Source organism: Lactuca serriola, chromosome 9 (assembly GCF_051521515.1).
Source record: "Lactuca serriola cultivar US96UC23 chromosome 9, Lser_US96UC23_V15, whole genome shotgun sequence".
NCBI classification, from domain to species: domain Eukaryota; kingdom Viridiplantae; phylum Streptophyta; class Magnoliopsida; order Asterales; family Asteraceae; genus Lactuca; species Lactuca serriola.
Window position 1 is genome coordinate 30,288,048 of NC_136416.1, and position 19,266 is coordinate 30,307,313.

At 31.9% G+C, this 19,266-nt stretch overlaps 2 protein-coding genes across 3 annotated transcripts; one reads left to right on the forward strand and one right to left on the reverse strand.

Moving 5' to 3' along the window:
• Positions 1-14,373: 14,373 nt before the first annotated feature.
• Positions 14,374-16,831, reverse strand: LOC145077006 (RNI-like superfamily protein). 2 transcript variants are annotated; one of them, XM_079022788.1, is made up of 12 exons: positions 16,600-16,831; positions 16,414-16,473; positions 16,127-16,210; positions 15,904-16,034; positions 15,749-15,824; positions 15,588-15,658; positions 15,381-15,467; positions 15,169-15,241; positions 15,019-15,086; positions 14,864-14,932; positions 14,679-14,784; positions 14,374-14,584 (listed from the first exon to the last, which is right to left on the reverse strand). In XM_079022788.1, exons 1-12 carry the CDS (start codon positions 16,774-16,776, stop codon positions 14,519-14,521), a joined length of 1,068 nt encoding a protein of 355 aa, XP_078878914.1. In that variant the 5' UTR covers positions 16,777-16,831; the 3' UTR covers positions 14,374-14,518. The 2 variants fall into 2 exon arrangements, with proteins under 2 accessions (XP_078878914.1, XP_078878913.1); XM_079022787.1 differs by having other exon boundaries at positions 16,597-16,831.
• A 255-nt stretch (positions 16,832-17,086) lies between these two features.
• LOC145075490 (uncharacterized) lies at positions 17,087-18,794 on the forward strand. Its single transcript, XM_079021722.1, has 5 exons — positions 17,087-17,694; positions 17,850-18,036; positions 18,112-18,301; positions 18,361-18,523; positions 18,605-18,794. Exons 1-5 carry the CDS (start codon positions 17,087-17,089, stop codon positions 18,792-18,794), a joined length of 1,338 nt encoding a protein of 445 aa, XP_078877848.1.
• The last annotated feature ends 472 nt before the right edge of the window (positions 18,795-19,266 follow it).

The window sequence follows — 19,266 nt, forward strand, 5'->3', positions numbered from 1 at the left end:
GAAACCCAAATCGAATCGGCGAGTCTCTCCTTTAATCACAAGATTAACCTACACCATAATACCTCTGAAATCCGGATGTTACATAAAAGATGAGTTAAAAATTAGGATTGTATTAATATAACAATCTATATCTTAATTGTTATGATATAAGCCCCTTGTTCTAAAATCCTGACGATTTATTGTGAAATAAGTGGGTTTTTTCGCATTCAACGGTGTGAGTTGATTAAAATTCGTTGAATAAACAACATTTCTCATTAAATTTCATCTTTATGAGTTATATGAGTGCTCTGATTTACCTTGTTTGTACTGTGACGACATCAACCACCTCCACTCTCATCCTTTCAAATGGATTTACAAGAAATCTTGTAAGTTATCACACCTTCTCTTATGTCTTTATCATTTCTGATTATACTAATTAATTTTTTATACTACTCACTATTGAAATTCATTATGATGATTGTGTTACACTAAATGTCAAAATTACAAAAAAATTTCTTGTTGGGACTACTTGTTAAGGTTCATAAGTTTTCGATTCACTGCTTTGATACTTCGAGAAGTGAGAACTAAGGAATAAGAAATATGATGTGATTACTTGTATGTTAATGTTTTTAAGAGATTTGGTGATTTTTTGAAGTTTATCACTTGTGTCACTGGCCTGGAAGAAGAAACCGTGCTGCATCCTCATTTTTCTTGTCACTTTGCTTTGAAAACATATTTTTGTTCAATTCAACCAAAAAGTGTTAATTGAATATCTGCTCATAGAGATTTATGAATTTTCTAAGCACAAAATGGAGATTAAATCTTTGAATAACATTGGGTTTTCAGGTGATGTAAGGGTTTAAGCCTAAGGAGGTCTTTAAAAGGGTGTATGTTTTGACTTCTGAGTATAGGCGAGAGTTTATACATTTTGATTTCAGCCTCATTATAGGAAAATAAGCAAAAAAAAATGACATGAAACATACTTCTTTCTCCAAATATCTGATTTTAGAAGAAAAAAATGTAATGTCCCAAAAACAAGACCAAAAGTTTCATTTTTAAATTAATAAATGGTAATCCCAAAACACCATCATAAAATTCAAAGTGGAACAAGGTTTATCAATACATCATAAAATATTAGTTTAAATCACAAAATGCAGAATAAGGTGGTGTGTGCTCTGCAATCATCCCGGGCCCTTCCCCTTTGAACCAAAAGTACCTGAAACATAAATTGAAAACCATAAGCATAATGCTTAGTGAGTTCCCTAAAATACGACATACCATAGATATCAAACATATAGTAGGCCCTGACCATCATCACCCCCCCCCCCCTCTGGTATACATACAAGCATATAAACATAATAACACATACACCTGCAATAATCACAAAGGTAAATAGCATACATAATAGTCATCGGGCCCCGTCTGGCATTGGGCCTTGCCCGGTAACATATAAACACATAACACTTGCAAGAGTCACGCAGACAACTAGCATACTAAACATATAATACATGGGTCGGCATTGGTGCCTTCGACCCGCTAAACACAGTGACGAAACTCACCTCAAAATGTTGGATCCCTCAGATAAATATATGCCTTCTGGTCCGACAAATCCCCGCTCTATTAATACCAATAACATCCAATTAATAATTGGATCCCAATCCATAACCATAAGTCTAATGAATTGGGCCCATCATCAGGGCAAAAGACCATTTTACCCTTAACCTAACTTAACCTAAGACCAAGGCCCAATTCAACAACTTATGAAGGCCCAAATTCTACTTTGAAACCCAAGGACCAAATATGGCCCAAACCCATCATGGGCCTAAAATCCAAAGAGTCCAAAATACTAGCCAGAAGCCCGAGTAAGAAGTGTAAAGGCCCAACAACACCCAAATGAGTAAAACCTAACATATGGCCCAAACCGAGAATGCAAGCCAAAAGCCCATATCTTGAATATGCAGGGCATACTTAGCTTGCAGCCTCTGGGGCTAGTACGCCCAACGTACTCCCAGTCTTGCCACCCCACTTCATTAAGCACTTAATCCATTGAGACTTCAAGCCAAACTCTCATATCTGATTCTATAAGACAACTTATCATGTAAAGTTGGCAACTTTACACACATGCATGGCTTAATGGGGCTCAAGAGCACAAAAGGAGCTTAACAAAGGTCTAAACACATGCATGGTTCAAGATACACCATAAAGCTTGCATCTTTATGAACTTAGGGACAAAAAGGAGCTAAGATCTAGCACTATAGCCTCTAGAGTGGATCAAAAACTCTCCTTTAATACAAAGGACTCAAAAGATGCACAAATGATCCAAGAACTAGATCTAGCATAGAATAGCATAAAGGTGTAAGCTTTTACCTCAAAAAGCATGCAAATGATCCAAAAGACAATTATGAAGCCAAATTTGGAAATGAATCATCCTTACGATTTGTAGATTGGCATACAAAAAAAACAATACTCATAAATGTTAAACCTATAAATCCATCTCTTTTTCCATCAAAATCGACTATTACTTTCAATTAAGTAGTGTCTTTTCACTCGAAAAACAATAACTTAAGCCCGGTCCTGACGGTGGGTAACCCGGGTGGTCGCCCAGAGCCCATTTCGCTAGGGGGCCAAAATTCCTAGGATATATTATGGATATATGTATAAATTTAATTTATCTATATATCTAGTTGGTGCCCAAGAAAGCCTCACTCCAAATTAGCCCAAACAACAAATATAGTTAATTGGACCGATAGGCATCTGGAAGTAAGAACGGATGATCATTACACGAATCGACATCCACAGAGGCGACATGGGAGAATCAGATCGACTTCCTCGGTTTGTGAATGGACGTCCTTTTTTACTGGTTAACCTCATTAATCAAACATCACATGAATGCAAGATTTCTCTCATCTGCTTCACATTTTGATTTCGATCTTGCCTTCGCTCTTCAGCATCCCGGTAACCTACTTCTCGCTCTCCATCTCGCTTTCATCACCCCGATTCATCAGAAGATAGTGTTAAATATTCATGAATTCTGACTTTATTAATCCTATTGATTAGCTTCTGATAGGTGAGGGTTGTGACGCCTCCCACTTAGAAGTAGAGATTGCGCCGATTATGAGTAATTTGTTTGTTGTTGTTCTGATTTCCACCTCTAATGTTTGATCTAACTTCTAAGATTCTGGTTTTTTTGTTTAGATTTGGTTATATTAGGTCTCAATATTGAATTTTTGTTTAATCAAAAACTTTTGTATAATCAACATTTTAAGTTTGATCAAAGCTTTTGTTTCTCAATCTTGAATTTTTGTTTCAAATTTTCTAATTTTTCTTTGTCATTTGATTCTTACATAATGGTTGTTTATCAGAATGTTATTGCTAATCAGAATTGTTGGCTATCATATTTCTGATTTCTGGCTTGATATCGTATTGTTAATCAGAATGGTTGGTTATTAGATTTATGATTTGGTTTGTTTATCATATTTATGATTTTGTCTGTATATCATATTTATGATTTTATGTGTATTTGAGATTTTTGGACTTGATTTTTTCAGCATGAGTTCGAGCCAATTCTTTCCTGAGAAATATATGTTAGATAAAGCTGAAACTTTGTACTTTGTTAAAGTTGTTGATAGTTACCTAAATATTTTTATTAATGTCATTGTTGTGTTGCATCTGCAAAAGCAAGTTTTTCAAAGCCGAAGGTAATGAAGAATTATCAAAGCTCACCAATGTTGCAAAAAGGTTGAATGCTTTGACAATATTATATATAGAGAAATATATGTTAGATAAAATTGATATTATTATTAATGACTTTGCATCTAAACTCGCATTGAAAACATATTTTCTTTAAATGTGTTGTTTTTGTAATGTTGTTGCTATATATGTGTTTTTAGTATTATTAGTGGATTTTGTCACCTAATAGAATAGGTTATTTGATATCATGTATCCTATTTCCCATTAGGATACATAACTAGTTATATCGGTATTATATATAGTGTGTCTATTTTTTATTTTCTAGTAATGTGTAAATGTATGTTTATTTTTAAATTCATCTTTATTTGAACTATGACTTTGGGAGCATTTTTTTCATTTTGCCCTGAGCCCAAGACATATTGGACCGGCGTGCAATAACATATATGTTAAATCTATAAATGTTGATTTTCTTAAAATCCATGAATAAGTTTTTTTTTTTTGTAAATTAATGGACTTTATATTGTAGTTTAAGTTATTTATTTGGCGTATACAATAATCATATGATTTTTATTTTTTTATTATTATAAATGCATTTTGATTATTTATTTTAATATAAGCAAAAATAGGCCAAATTTTTCATTTTTTTTTCATGGTTCCAAAATATGTTTGGATGAGAATGGCCGTATACATAATTTTTGTGTATATACTGTTATGAATTATTATTTAGTGAATGACTATTGGATTCTCCATATTCCCCAATTGTTATCCATAATTAGTGAACATTACAGCAAACATTATTATGTGTTTTATGAGTGTAGTTATGCACCACTATAATGAGCATTCATATCATATATCACCTTTCATCTTCTTTGTCTAGTATAAATAATGAATATTATGTATTGTAAAGTTTGATGATTTCATCACAAGTATTGGAATAAAAGTTCTATCTACTCTCATTTCTTTCTTTACCTCATATTTTATATTGTTATTTGATCATATTTTATAACATACACAAATTTGTTGCTTTTTTGTCATAAACACATTTAATTTAGTCAATATTTTATTCGAAATAGGTTTAGTTTCATTTATTTATATTTCAGTATATGAGGGCCAAAATGCACAATTGGGTAGCTCAAGGGGTCCTGGGAACAAGAGATCGGAGGCAACACTCTTGGTGGAGTTTCAGGGGGCATCATCCCCGGCGGGGAACCATTTTCCCTACTGATCGTCATTTTCTACATATAAATGAAGACTTGAATGTTGCATAACAAAGATATACAAGTGTTATTAAAAGAAGACTTAGACAATGTTTTTATAACACGATACTTGAATTATGCAAGGGTTATTATTGATATCCGAAGCCCAGTATCTAACAAAATTTGCGATCATAATCACTTTAGACCGAGATATTTATATCGATAAAAAAATAGTTATTCCTTTATTTAGTAAAGATCCATACAAACATAACTTGGATCTGATTGCAATTAAACCAAGTAGCTAGCTAGATACCTTCAGGGTTTGTTCATAGGATAATTTCGTTGTTTAGACCCATCAACAATTGTAAATGCAAACACAAGAATAATGGTCAGAGAAGCCGGAGCAAAATCCATTGCCATTACGTCTCTCAAAACATTGTTGACGACATTCAGCAAGATTACAATAATTTGGATTGAACACCTCCATGCATCTTTCTTGGCCATTGACTATTGAAACTCCATCTACAAAATAAATAAGAAAATTAAATACCATATGTAAAATATATTCCAATAAAAATAGATATCACTCATACATGCATGTATCTTACATCAATAATAAGAGATAACAGAAGCTCGATCCTGTATGATATTTTTTCACGAAACATTGGCATAACATGTTTGAAAAGTATGAACACATTGTGTATCAAATCTTATAATGAACACGAACCACATTGTTCAAATTAAAGTAATTATGACTTGAAAACATAATAACAAGAAGAAACATGTGGGCTAACCTATGATCACGATGATAACCATGAGCAGGAACCAATAATACGTAGATGTTGCCATGTTGATGCACAATCACTGAAAATACTTAAATGTGGAATTCGAAAATGTCTTGCTTTAAAGATTGATTACACTCGTTTAAATACTAGTAACATATATGTAGCTATTTTTTATTTTTTTAATTCTTCGATCAAGAAAACATTATTTTGCAAGTTAAATCAAGAAGCTTCAAAAATAATGAAATTTCATGTTCTAGGGTTTATTACATTCTTTTTTGTCATTTTACGGAGAAGAGGAAACTTGAATACATGTACTTATCAAAATTAATACAATTATTATTTATTATTTTATAGTTTTATTTTTCATTTTGTTGTTATATAAGATTATGATTCATTTTTTATTATTAGCATCGATCAGTAAGTAAGCAGAGAACACCTGGGATCCTGTTCACCATTTTTTTCTTACTTTATTTTGTTGTTGAAACTAAACCATATATAAAAAAGCTTATGAAAAATATCATTCACTTCAAACATAATATTATATTTAATTATATGTCAATTAACAAAATGTTACATATTATGCTACTAAATATAGGGTTTACCGTCAAAAATATTACTAGGTACCAACTTGACAAATTATACCGTGTAAGTTTAAAAGTGTTCTTTATTTATTAATAGTGTACTAATAAAAAAAAACATCACTTATCTTATGTTACAAGTTTAATCTCTCCTTAATCTTAATTTGCCAATTCCGTGAAAAATTTATTGTTATGGCCCATCATATTCTTTTGCATCAACTATATGTCTGAATGAACGAAGTTTGTTATGTATTAAAATCACAGTTATTTTACCATATATATATATATATATATATATATATATATATATATATATATATATATATATATATATATATATATATATATATATATATATATATATATATATATATATACTAGTTTATAACCCGTGGGAACCACAGTTATAAAATTAATCAAACTTTTATAGTAAAAACTCAAAATTATTAATAAGTTAATTTAAATAAATTATTAATTTAAGAGATATTTTTATTAGTTATGTGAAATTATAATCATTGATTCAAATAAATATATAAAATTAAGTTTTAATATATGTTAGATATTTTTTATTTGTGAATTAATGAAAACAATAATTTAAAATTTAAAATTTAAAATAGAATCACATTAATAAGGATGTCTAATAAATTTAAAATGGAAAACTAATAGATTGACAAGTGGCAACACATTATTTAGAATGTCTAATATGATGACACATGGCAAAAGAGTTACTCTTTTATTAGTATAGGTATATATATATATATATATATATATATATATATATATATATATATATATATATATATATATATATATAGAAAAATTCAATAGAGAACCATTATTAATCAAGGAACCAATCCAAAGCGTTGAAATTTAAATAGATCAACGTTAAAAAGAAGGATTGTAAAATTTTATAATGGACGCACATGTACCGGATTATAACAAAACTTAATTCCTTTTTTTCATTTAAATCTTTTTTAGTCCAAGTTTTTTATCGAAAAAAAAAAACCGAATATATCGTTGTTCACGATTTTTCGTCTTCTTTCCATAGAGATCCGTGATAATATATAAAAAACAAACGTTTTTTTTTCCGAAAAAAACCCACTTAATTTTCTTAGTTATTTCCATATTTAAGTTTATTTTTATCAAAAGAAAACTAACTATACCAAAAATATTAATTTTTTGTACTCTATTAATAAACAACGACACCGATTTAAAAAAAAAAAAAAAAAAAAAAAAAAAAAAAAACTTGAACAGTGTAGATTCACACAGTGTATCTAAACTGTAAATATTTAAATTTTTAACATTCACAATATGAAAAATCTCGAACAGTTCAGATTCACATTGTGAATCTGAATTACTATTATGCACATTGTGAATCTGAACTGTAAATATTCACAAAAAAAAAAAAAAAAAAAAAAAAAAAATCGATCAGTGTAGATTCACACTGTGAATCTAAACTGTAAATATTTTAAATTTTAACATTTACAATGTGAAAAAAGCTCTGATCAGTTCAAATTCACACTGTGAATCTGACTTATTATTATGCACACTGTGAACCTGAGGGGTTCACAATGTGAATCTGAACAGGTTTACAATATGAATCTGAACAGGTTCACAATATGAATCTGAACTGAAATATTGTTTTTTTTTAACATGAATATCAATCTATGTTTAAAATGTACAAAAAATATGAATTTTGATATATTTATTAATTTTTTTAATATAAAAAAAAAAATAGACCTTAACTTTTTTCATCAAAGAAAATGAAGTGGGTTTTTTTGGAAAAAAAAAATTTGTTTTTTATATATCATCATGGATCTCTATGGAAAGATGACGAAAAATCGTGAACAACGGTATATTCAGTTTTTTTTCGATAAAAAACATGGCCTAAAAAAATTTAAACGAAAAAAAGTGGTGGGTTTTTTGTAAAGAGTGGATTTTTTGGTATAATCCGGTGTGTGCATTCAATGTAAAAATGTACATCTATTTCCTTGCCCGTTGATCGTTATGATTTTCGACGCTCACGATTGGTTCCTTGATTAATTATGGTTCTCTATTGAACCTCACCATATATATATATATATATATATATATATATATATATATATATATATATATATATATATATAGAGAGAGAGAGAGAGAGAGAGAGAGAGAGAGAAAAAGAGTTAGGTTCAAATGTTTTCATTATCTATTGTGTGCATGTATGACGATTCCGGACCAATCATTTTAGTTATTTTAAGAAAGTAATTAATGCATATTAAATGCTGAAGATGAAATTCATACTCATTATATCTTTAACATATAATATGCATTAATTATTTTTTTAAAATAACTAAAATGATTAGTGCAGAATCAATCATACATGCACATAATAGATAGTAAAAACAAAATAATCTAAATATATATATATATATATATATATATATATATATATATATATATATATATATATATATATATATATAATAATTAGTATGATCGCATAATCAAGTGTTTAATTAAACATATATACTGATTTTTTTATTTAATTATATTCCTCCACAAACGTCGTTATAGAAGTTATTTTTTGTAGATTGGTGTGAGGTTTTCATACCATGGTTGATTTATATGTTAATAATTTATATATATACTAATTTACAACTAGATGATGAACAGTACTTCTCTATCATTGGCTGAAATTTATTTATTTATTTTTTATTTTTTGTTTGGTGCTGCTTTGGTTTTTATATTTATCCAATTTTATTTCTATTGTAGATTACACGTAGCCTTTAATGTACACCTTTGGTCATTGGTCTTCAACACGTGTTCTGTTTTTGGAATTTTCCACCGCCCCGTCGTTAAACTGCCTTTTCAAACAGAGGGAAACAAATTGGTCTTCACTCCGTTGTCTGATATCCCTACTTCTCTCTCACCCTGCTTCTTCCGGCCAGACCCACCGACTCATCGATCTTATCGTTGGCTATGAATGTGATGCTCTCATTGTAGCAACAACGGCCACAACTCACGCACATGTCCGTCGTGAGGCGGTGGTGTTACAGAACCAAGTGTTCGGTCCAGATTCTTCTCGGGTATAACACCCACCGTCCACCGCCTGCCTCCATTTTTTTCGTCCCTTATATCACCCTCTTCTGCTTTCGTTCCGATTTTTCTGTCGGTTGGCTGGGTGAGGCGACCTTAACCGCTCCACAAGACCCTAATTTCTTCATTCGGCTGCGGTTTGGGACCGTCCATATTCACTTCCTCTTGTCACCGCCATCCATCTCCAACAACCCAATGCGTACATATGTGATTTCTACCGACTCCGTCGCCGATCGTCAAAGCTATTGCTCCAGCACACAAGTCTATTGATCCACCGTCGTCGTCTGAAAATCCTTTTCCGGCTTCTAATTGTGTTTTTTCCACCTACTTCTTCCTAGGGATAGCTATCGAGAACGATCTAGAGCTTTACATTTCAATGGTGATTGACATCTTTATGGATGAAGAAAATGGTATTTTGGAGTTTGTGTAATGTATGCTGACAGCATTCAGATTGAGAAAGTTTTTATGCGTGACCTGGATGGAATGACTGGTAAACCCTACTTGGGTCCTCCCTTCAAGTAAGTTCCGAATCTTTGTGATTTTGCTTTCAGTTCTGGGATGCTTTATTTACATTGTCCTCAACGTCATATTCACGAACAAATAAAGTGGGGTTCAATGCTATTTATGATTCTTAGCATATTTATAATTTGGTAACTTTCAGTGAATTGGATGATGAACTGCAAACTTCACTGTATGATTTCCTAGAGAAAAGGGGCATAAATGATGAACTAGCTCTCTTCTTGCATTAATGTATGCACCACAAAAGTAAGAATGAGTATACTCAATGGATGGAATGCGTGGAATCTTTTGTGGCACAGAATAAATAAGGTCAAAATCACAGTAACTGAAAAGCCTTATGAGAATCCATAAGTGAGGTCTCAGATCACCTTTTTGCTCTTAAGAGTCTAAATACATTATGATTTATGATTTATCTGTTTCATGTTGATTGTGGAACAGTTTATTGGTGGAGGCTCTGTGGGATGGATGACATTTACCTTTTAAAAAAAATTGTTTACAGAACCACCATGTGGATACAAAGATATAAAACCTTGGTCTTTTGTTGCAGTGATGGTTGAATACTCTTACCTTTTTTTTTCTTACAAACTCATTTTCCTTATCATTATTAGAAAGCTAGACCTATATTCTTAGAAAATTTAGGAATTTACGTATTACCTTGGATGTGCGATATAGGTGAGAAACTACTGGGTTTAAGTGATAAAGTCACAAGCTAGAGTTATAGTGATGAGTATTAGAAGCAATGATCACATAGGTTGTGTATCTGAACCTACCCTAACACCTATCTTCTGTATAGTTCAGCACTAACTTGTGTGTTATCTCTGTTTCATTTCTCTTTTGATGGATTACGACACACCTAAGATAGCTTGTGGGAATGATGAACCTCCAAAGGTCAGGGCCTACATACACTGCCAACTACCCTTTTGGCACATCGTTTGGTTAATGTAATCTTTGTCAGGTGATATTTCTTTATGGCTTTATGTTCTGTTACAGTGTGATATGCTAGACTCAACTCATAGGGTAAGAAAAGGCACTGCTAGATTAAGTTATGAACCTGCAAGTTGTCCTTCCCAACTCCGTTTAAGGTGATTATGTTAAAGTGGCATTTTTAATTGATTTTCCCTGTATATCACACAAATGACAACTGCATTGAATACTTTTACACTTTTAGCATATTTCAACCGCATGCATACAAAGATAGAGAAAAGAATTGTTGAAAAGGGTAAATTTTCGAAAACTTAAGAAAAATACATGTCAAACAATTGCAGGAGTAAAAATTAGCAATAAAAACTGTTTTTGATAATTTTGTCTAAATAAAAATAAAATTCCAGTAAGTTGATTGTTATTTACTTAGCACTTATTTTTTTAATATAACATTTAACTTAAAAATATGATATTTCATATGTATATTGTCTTATGTTTACTGTTTTACATTTGCAATCTATATATTTGATGTTGTGCCCTTATGATGTCAATAATTCCTTTAAACCGATGTTTGTTGATTGTGGTATTGTAACCTGATATGCCTGCAAATTTGGTGGGGATCAAAGGAATAATATTGATCCATCAGTAAAATAAGGTTTATTTCTTTCTCTAATTTTAATTTAAGATGTTAATTAAAAATACATAGATATAGGCATGACATTTTGTACTTTTTCCGATGATTTCCGACAACTGTGTTTTCACTATGATGCCTGACTAACAAAATGGTATTAGTTGAGAGCATGAATGGTTAGAAAGTTTTTTTTTTTTCTTTCTATCATGGAATGTAATAATTTTTTGCCATATAATCCATATACCCACTTTTATTTAACTTCAAGTGATGTGTTTAAAAAAAACCCAGAATTTTTAGTTAAATTATATATATGTAAATTTCTACAGAGAAGGTTACATGATGACATCATGCATTGATTCAAATTTTAGTGAGCTTTAACAGCTTTTTAATTCTGAGTTTTGTTCCTATTATCCAATAATTAGTCGATACAAATTTAGTATGTCCAACTCTATGTTTCCCATCCTTTCTTTTAAGTAATATATTATATACCAAGTAATTCAAAATGCCACCTCTAAGAAGGGTAAAATCGTCTTTTCCAATACATGTTTGCTGGAACACGGCAATATGTTTCAAAAGGGTAAAACACTCTTTGGGTTTTACAAGATGATGAAAGTTTAACGTTATTTCTTTTTTGATTTTATGCAGAATTTTTGCCTACGTGCGTGGAAGGTCCTCTAATTTTTCACCATGGACATTTATGAGTTATCTAAATAATGCCTTCTACACTAATTCAGGTACATCAAAGTTTTCTGTAACCGGGATAGGTGGTGGTGATGATGGCAGGAAGGGAAATAGGGGGTAAATTGATCATTGCAGGAGCAGGAAAAAGTTGAAGCATTAATGGCAAAAACTCTGGCAACTGTATTATTGCTTTTGCAGCTTAGGATTAGACTTTACATTCTTATACAACTTAATCAAATTTAGTTTTTTGTAACTTTATGTTACCGATGACCTCTCCATTAAAGATAATATAGTTTTCATGATAGGATCTATCCACGAAAGGATTGCAAAGTACAAGTCTGTGATCAAAAATAAACCCGTCGAATAGAAAACAAGTTTAATGTTATAGAAAACACATTTAATGTAATTAGTTCAATGTAACTTTATAACATTTTTCCGTTTTGTTGTATTCTTTGGTGTACCCAATCCCGCGAAGCGGGATTCTTCCCTAGTTTAATACAAATTAGATAAATTAAATCAATAATTGTTTGTGATTTTTTTAGTTAGACATTTCAAAAAAAAAGGTAAATTAATTAAATTAGTAGTCTAGGGCAGTCTCATTATACATGTCATCGAATATTATAGACATGTTAAGAACATTTATATCATTCAATGAAGTGTGACATCAAAGAAGGCATGTTATGTCCACAAATCCTCTAAGACCATAACTTCTAGTATGGCCGTTGGATAGCCATGATCACTTCGGATGTATTGACCATGACATGCATTCGAATAATTTTCACATCGATCCCCCAGTAAATACAATCTAAGCTTCCTAACAATCTAGAAAAATCATGCACATTTGCATGATAATCATATAATTGTTGCATATCACTATAAGTAGGTTACGGAAATATCGTGGACCATATAATCTCATGACATTTTTACAAAATTTGTGAAAGCGTTCTAATGCGGTACTTGTGGACATACTAAGATTCTAATCTAATGCATCAGGGGAAAGTGGCATATGCTAGCATACGAAGTGTGATTGTGTATTTTTGTAAATGACTAAAACCTAGTGTACCTCTTGTATCTGCACGTTGTTAAAAATATGAACACGCTTCTATGACGTCATTGACTATATGCTAAAACAAATGTTTATACATATGGAACCGCCATCTAAAAAAATAGCCTTGAAAAATTGCATGCTTACCAAAATAATCATGCATGAGGCGCTGGTTGGCTGGCGGCTTCACAATTTTTTTTATTTATCTTCTTTTTTTTCGCCTCATATTTTCTGTATCCCGCTGGCGTAGTTCTTCTATCGTCATTTCAATGAATTGAATAACCTTCATGGTCGTTTCTATCACCGACTTAAAATTTTCCAAAGATAAAGATGGAGACAAGGCAAAAGAAAGAAAAAGGTTTTTAAGTGGTATAAAATGGTGTTTAAGGGTTGTACTTATAGAGTTTGAAAATTGAAAAATAAATAAATAAAATAAAAGTAGCCGTTAGTTGGTAGTTGGGAGATGGGGTGAACACGGTAGAGAACTGTCGAGTATGTGATGCGGTGTGAGACAATGTCACGTAGGAACTACCGAGCTCAATGTCGAATATATGAAAATTTTAAAAACTCTTTATTACCTTTGGAAGTTATTTTTTTTTTTACATTAATTAGCTTCATTTATTGTATTTCCGTTTCTTTGTTCTAAGAAGTAAAAAAGAAAGAGAAAAAAAAACGCATAACCCCTCTATTTAAACGAACTTGGTTAATCCATAGAACAAAACATTCAGAAATTCCACACTAATTAAATATTTGTCCATATTCTTAACCATGTCCAAGTCCACCTACTTTTGCATGTTGCTTTTCATTGTAGTTATTGCAGGTTTGTCTCCTTCGTTATCTCGTGTCTTCATAACAAACATATTGTTTAATTTCATGGTAGAAAAATTAACATATACTAAATACTTATCTTTCATTTTCAGCTGGAGTTTCAATGGTGAATAGCCAGAAAAGATGCGCTCAGGTGTTGAATCCAAATGACTGTATCCTTGCAGATTGTCGTAAAGAATGTTTCGAAAAATACAATGGCAATGGATTTTGTGAACTTTCAAGCTTTTTCGGCCGTTATTCTTGTGTTTGTGCTTACAACTGCGGCCCATGAAATCTTGAGATGAAAAAGTTCGAAGTCACTAGGTTTAATTAAGGCTTTACTTTAGAAGATTTAAAATTAGATTTGAATAAAATATTTTTCTTTTCCCCTTATATATTTAATACGACTCCTTTTGAGATTATTGTTTTCATCATTCAATTACGAATAATATGATGCATCGATCTAAAATGTTCAGATTCACTATATATCATCAGTATACAAAAATAAATCCAACACAAAATATACAAAATATAAGGGAATCAAAGCTCAATTATCTTGGGTGATGAAAACATACAAAGGCAAAATCATCTGGTTTTAATGTAAACTAACTGTGAACCTTGAAGCACTTTAGATATGGGAATAACTGAAGAAGCTCTTCACGGCTACGCTTCTAGAAGATTAATCAACATTTTTCCAATATTACCCTTTCTATATAAAATGGGACAAATTAAAAAGTACATTGATATTAATAAGATTTAAGATACCTTGATGCCGATACATCCATTCACATCAAGTGTTGTGATTGTGTTTGAGCAGAATTCTGAGAGGACTTCTAGACTCTTATCAGTAACTCCCACAATTCCAAATAAGCTGCATGCAATATTTTCAATTATTATTTATTAATAAAAATACCAAAATAAATAACCACAAAGTGTGTTTGTTGATTTACCTAAGATATTCAAGAGAGGTGCAACCTTTGGCTATGGCTATCACACCCACATCAGTCACACGTACACACCTTTAACAAATATTTAATACAAAAACATTATAAAAATAAATATTATAAATATTGTGTGATTATGGGAAATATAGAATATAGATTACCATGTCAAATTGAGGATACGAATATTTTTGCATTTGGCTATAGAGAAAAGGCCTTCATCAGATATATTCTGTTTGTAAAAAAAATGAAAAAAATAAATTATTTTTCCTTGGAGAATCATAGGTAAAAAGTAAAACAATCATATAATATACCTGAGCACCACAGAGATCTAAGAATCTAAGATTGCTCAAAAGTGAAAGTTTCTTATAAGCTTCATCTGTGAAGCTAAAAAAAAAATGAAGTCTTGATAAATCATTAAATCAAGTGAAGTAACACAGTACGAAGTAATATATATTATAAGTAAATATGGGAGTGAGAACTGAGGAGGGTATTCATGTCTTTTTCACTGATGAAAGATAGATACCTTGAAAGAGCATAGAGATTTAGACTCTTGAGTCCAGAGCATTTGGCCATGATATGTTGCAAACCCCGATCTGTTATCTTGATGCATCTACATAATCAAGAGTTCATAAAAGTTTAATATTTGCTTTGATAAAAGTTGTTAAGATGATAAAGACTAAAACTTTTTATTTCAAGAATCAAGTAAAAACCATTGGCCAACATAACATACCTAGTGATATCTAGCAACTCCAGATGCTGATAATTGTCACCAACCATTTGCAAACTTTTATCTGATATACCCTGTTATCCCACATCAATTGCATTTCTATCAAAAAATATATAAGATTAAAAAACTGGAATAAATCTATATCCCTTGTAACTGTAATATACCTTACAGCCACTTAAGTTCAACTCAAGAATATGCTTGCAGTTCTTCACCAGATGTGATATGCCAACATCTGTAACCCTGAAGCAAATAATAGTATCAAGAAGGGTAGATATGAGATATGGTGAGAAAAAAGGAAATTAGGGGAAAGTTTATGTACCTAACATTCCAGTAGATGGAGAATATCTTTAAAGAAGGAGTGACTGCAGTTATGGCCTCAATTCCCTTGTCAGAGATTTTTTGGCAGACATTAAGATTTAAATGCTCCAGGTGCTGAAGGGCTCCTGCAAACTGAGAATTGAACATTCGTGTTCATTTGCAAATAACAATGGTATGATTTTGAGTTGTAGATATAGAACACAACAACCTCAACAGTATTTTACCTTGTTCTTAAGAATGTCCAGATGTTTATCTTCGATATCTTGTGCAAACTCCAGGTTTATCTGCTTGACATGATGATATCTCGTCTGCAATACATAGAAAGTCACATAATGGGAGAGAAAAGAAGCACACGCTTCTACAGATTGTGTAAAACTCCAATCCTTGGAAAACCTAAACCTTGTTTATGATCATAACTTCATAGTGATAGCCTCTTTACCCTAACACTAACAAAGAAGATAAACGAATTCGAAGAAGAGGAATTGGAGTTGAAATTGGAATTGGAACAAACCAGCGCAAGGGCAGCTAGAAGTCGATCTCCGGCGTTCTTCATCTCATGAAAATCAAGAACCTGCTCAATTTAAAAGATCACATACAAACCCCAACATAAATATAACCTAATTTGAAATCTATAATTAGGGTTATTACTCAAATCATGATTTTGGAAGTAAGGAACCGATAGACAAATTACAACTACCAGCCATAGGGAAGCGGAGGACACGAGAGTACGGTGGAGAGACGAGGAGACGAGAAGAAGAGAGATGAGGTCTCGCTGAGGAAGCCTGAGTCTGGTGCTTATAATCTTCATCACCTTCGGCATTGTTTCTCTGCTCCATACTTGCTGTTGCACCACTTCTGCTTCACCCTCCCCCATTTTTTTTCTAGCTGCTTTCTTCGCTCCCTAGCAGGTAAATGAAGAAAACTACAGCAAATACAATTGGTTCCCAATACAATTATACAAGTCCCTATATTCAGTCAAAAGTTTCAAAATGTCTTAAATTTTTTTTTTTTTTTTTAGGAATGAAAAAGCCCAATAAACCGGATAAACCGAACAATTTAGCCCTTATCATCCGGTGACCCTCACAATCGACGTTCAAGTTGATGATTTTGTAAAAACCAAAGCAGTTTCAAAATGCAAAGATGAATTCCTTAATGTTCTTTGTGAAGACAATGATGACGAACCAATGGAAGGTGAAGGAGAAAATGCTCGAGTGGAAGTAGACGATGAGAAAAACACCGAAGAATCTAGTGAGGAAGATGGTGATGAAGATGAAATCGTATACTCCATCTATAATCCGAAGGTCAAATGGAATGTGATGAAACCGGTTACTGGAGAAAGGTATGAATCTAGACATCAACTGAAATTATGTTTAACAAATTATTCCATCTATAAGGGTTATAAATTTCGTTTCAAGAAGTGTGATAGTGTTAGACTAGTGGTTATGTGTGCTAGTGATCCAGAAAAATGCTCTTTTATGGTTCGTGCTTCATGGATGAGTACTGGAAAATCATTCCAGGTGAAAAAGATGAATGATAGCCATACACGTGTTAGGAATTTTAGTAGTTCAAGGCTTATGAATCCAACTTTGTTAGCAAAGCAGTTTGTGAAAGAACTAGTAAGGAAACCAACGTTAAAATGCAAGGAAATGCAGGCAATAATTCAAAATAAATTTCATTGCAAGGTGTCATGGTCAAAATGTTATAGATCAAGGTGTAGGGCACTATCCTTAATTGATGGTAAATTGAGTGGCCATTATGCAAGAGTGTGGGATTATGGACATGAACTGATAAGGTCCAATCCAAGTAGCACAGTTAGGATTTTTGTTAATATTAACCCTAATCAGACTACAACTTTTCATAGAATATATGTGTGCTTTAAAGCAATCAAAGAAGGGTGGAAGATAGGATGTCGTATAGTTATAGGGTTGGATGGGTGTTTTTTTGAAGGGGGCAAGGCAAGGGTGAGCTACTAACTGCAATAGGTAGAGATACAAATAATCAAATTTACCCTATAGCATGGGATGTTGTGGAGGTTGAAAACAAGGTTAATTGGAAATGGTTCTTGGAACTAGTTAGTGAAGATCTTTCATTGGATGCTGGCAGGGGATTATATGTCATTAGTGATCAACACAAGGTAATTTCATTTATATTCGTATCATCTATTATAGTTTTTAATAATAGTTACTAATATATGTTTTTCATTTCCTAGGGTCTTGTTGAAGCAACAAAGGAAATTCTACCATATGTAGAGCACAGACAATGTGCTAGGCATATTTATGCCAATTTTAGGAAAGTGTATAATGGGATAGAATTCAAAAACATGTTTTGCGTAGCTGCAAAATCCATAACAGAAGGTGATTTCAAGATAAACATGGATAAGATCAAGACTTTAAGTGAAGGTGCTTATAATCATCTTATGGCTAGAGAACCTCATACATGGTTGAGTGTTTTAATGCAGTCATTGTAGATGCTAGAAAGAAGACTCTTTTGGCTATGCTTGAAGAAATAAGACTCTACATGATGGAAAGCTTCTACAACTTAAGAGGGAAAGCACATAAATGGGAAGGTGATGTGTGTGAAGCAGCACTTCTAAAGATGGAGGAATTTGCTAAGGATATAAGGTATATTTTTTTCGTATATAAATGTAGCTTTTTAATTGACTATTATAACCTTTATAATAACCTAAATGTTTATATTTGCAGGACTTGTTATGCAATGCCAAGTGGTGTTAATTCATATGAAATTAGGAATGGCTTTCAAAGTTATGGAGTTGATTTGGAACACCATTACTGCAGCTATAGACTGTGGGAGATAGCAAGAATACCTTGTGTGCATGCCCAGGTAGCAATCTTATACACCAACCAATATCCAAAGGAATTCCTTAACAAATGATTCCAATCATTATTGATTTCATTGTTTATAAACATGTTTGATTGTATTCTATATTCATTCCATTTTTTATTAATTTAATTCATTAATGATTCCATTCATGTTTCATTCCATTCATTGTTTATCCATTCTATTCACTCATGATTACATTGGAAGCACTTATGACTCATACATAAACATAAACTTGTTAATTCATTTCACTTAACAAAAGGAGACAACATAATACATAGTACACACACCAATTAAGACATTGGTAGTACCCTAACATACACAACCAAAACACATCAAACACACCAAAACACTACTTTCCATACATCTTTTATCTATCTTACTAATCCTTCAACATCACCAACACAAAAACAAAAGAAAACATGAACACATAAAAAAAAGATTTCCATTTTCCACCTTCTTTTCCATTCTGGACTTGAATAGCCACTCCTTCCACGGGTTGATTTGCCACTGGTGGTTGTGGCAC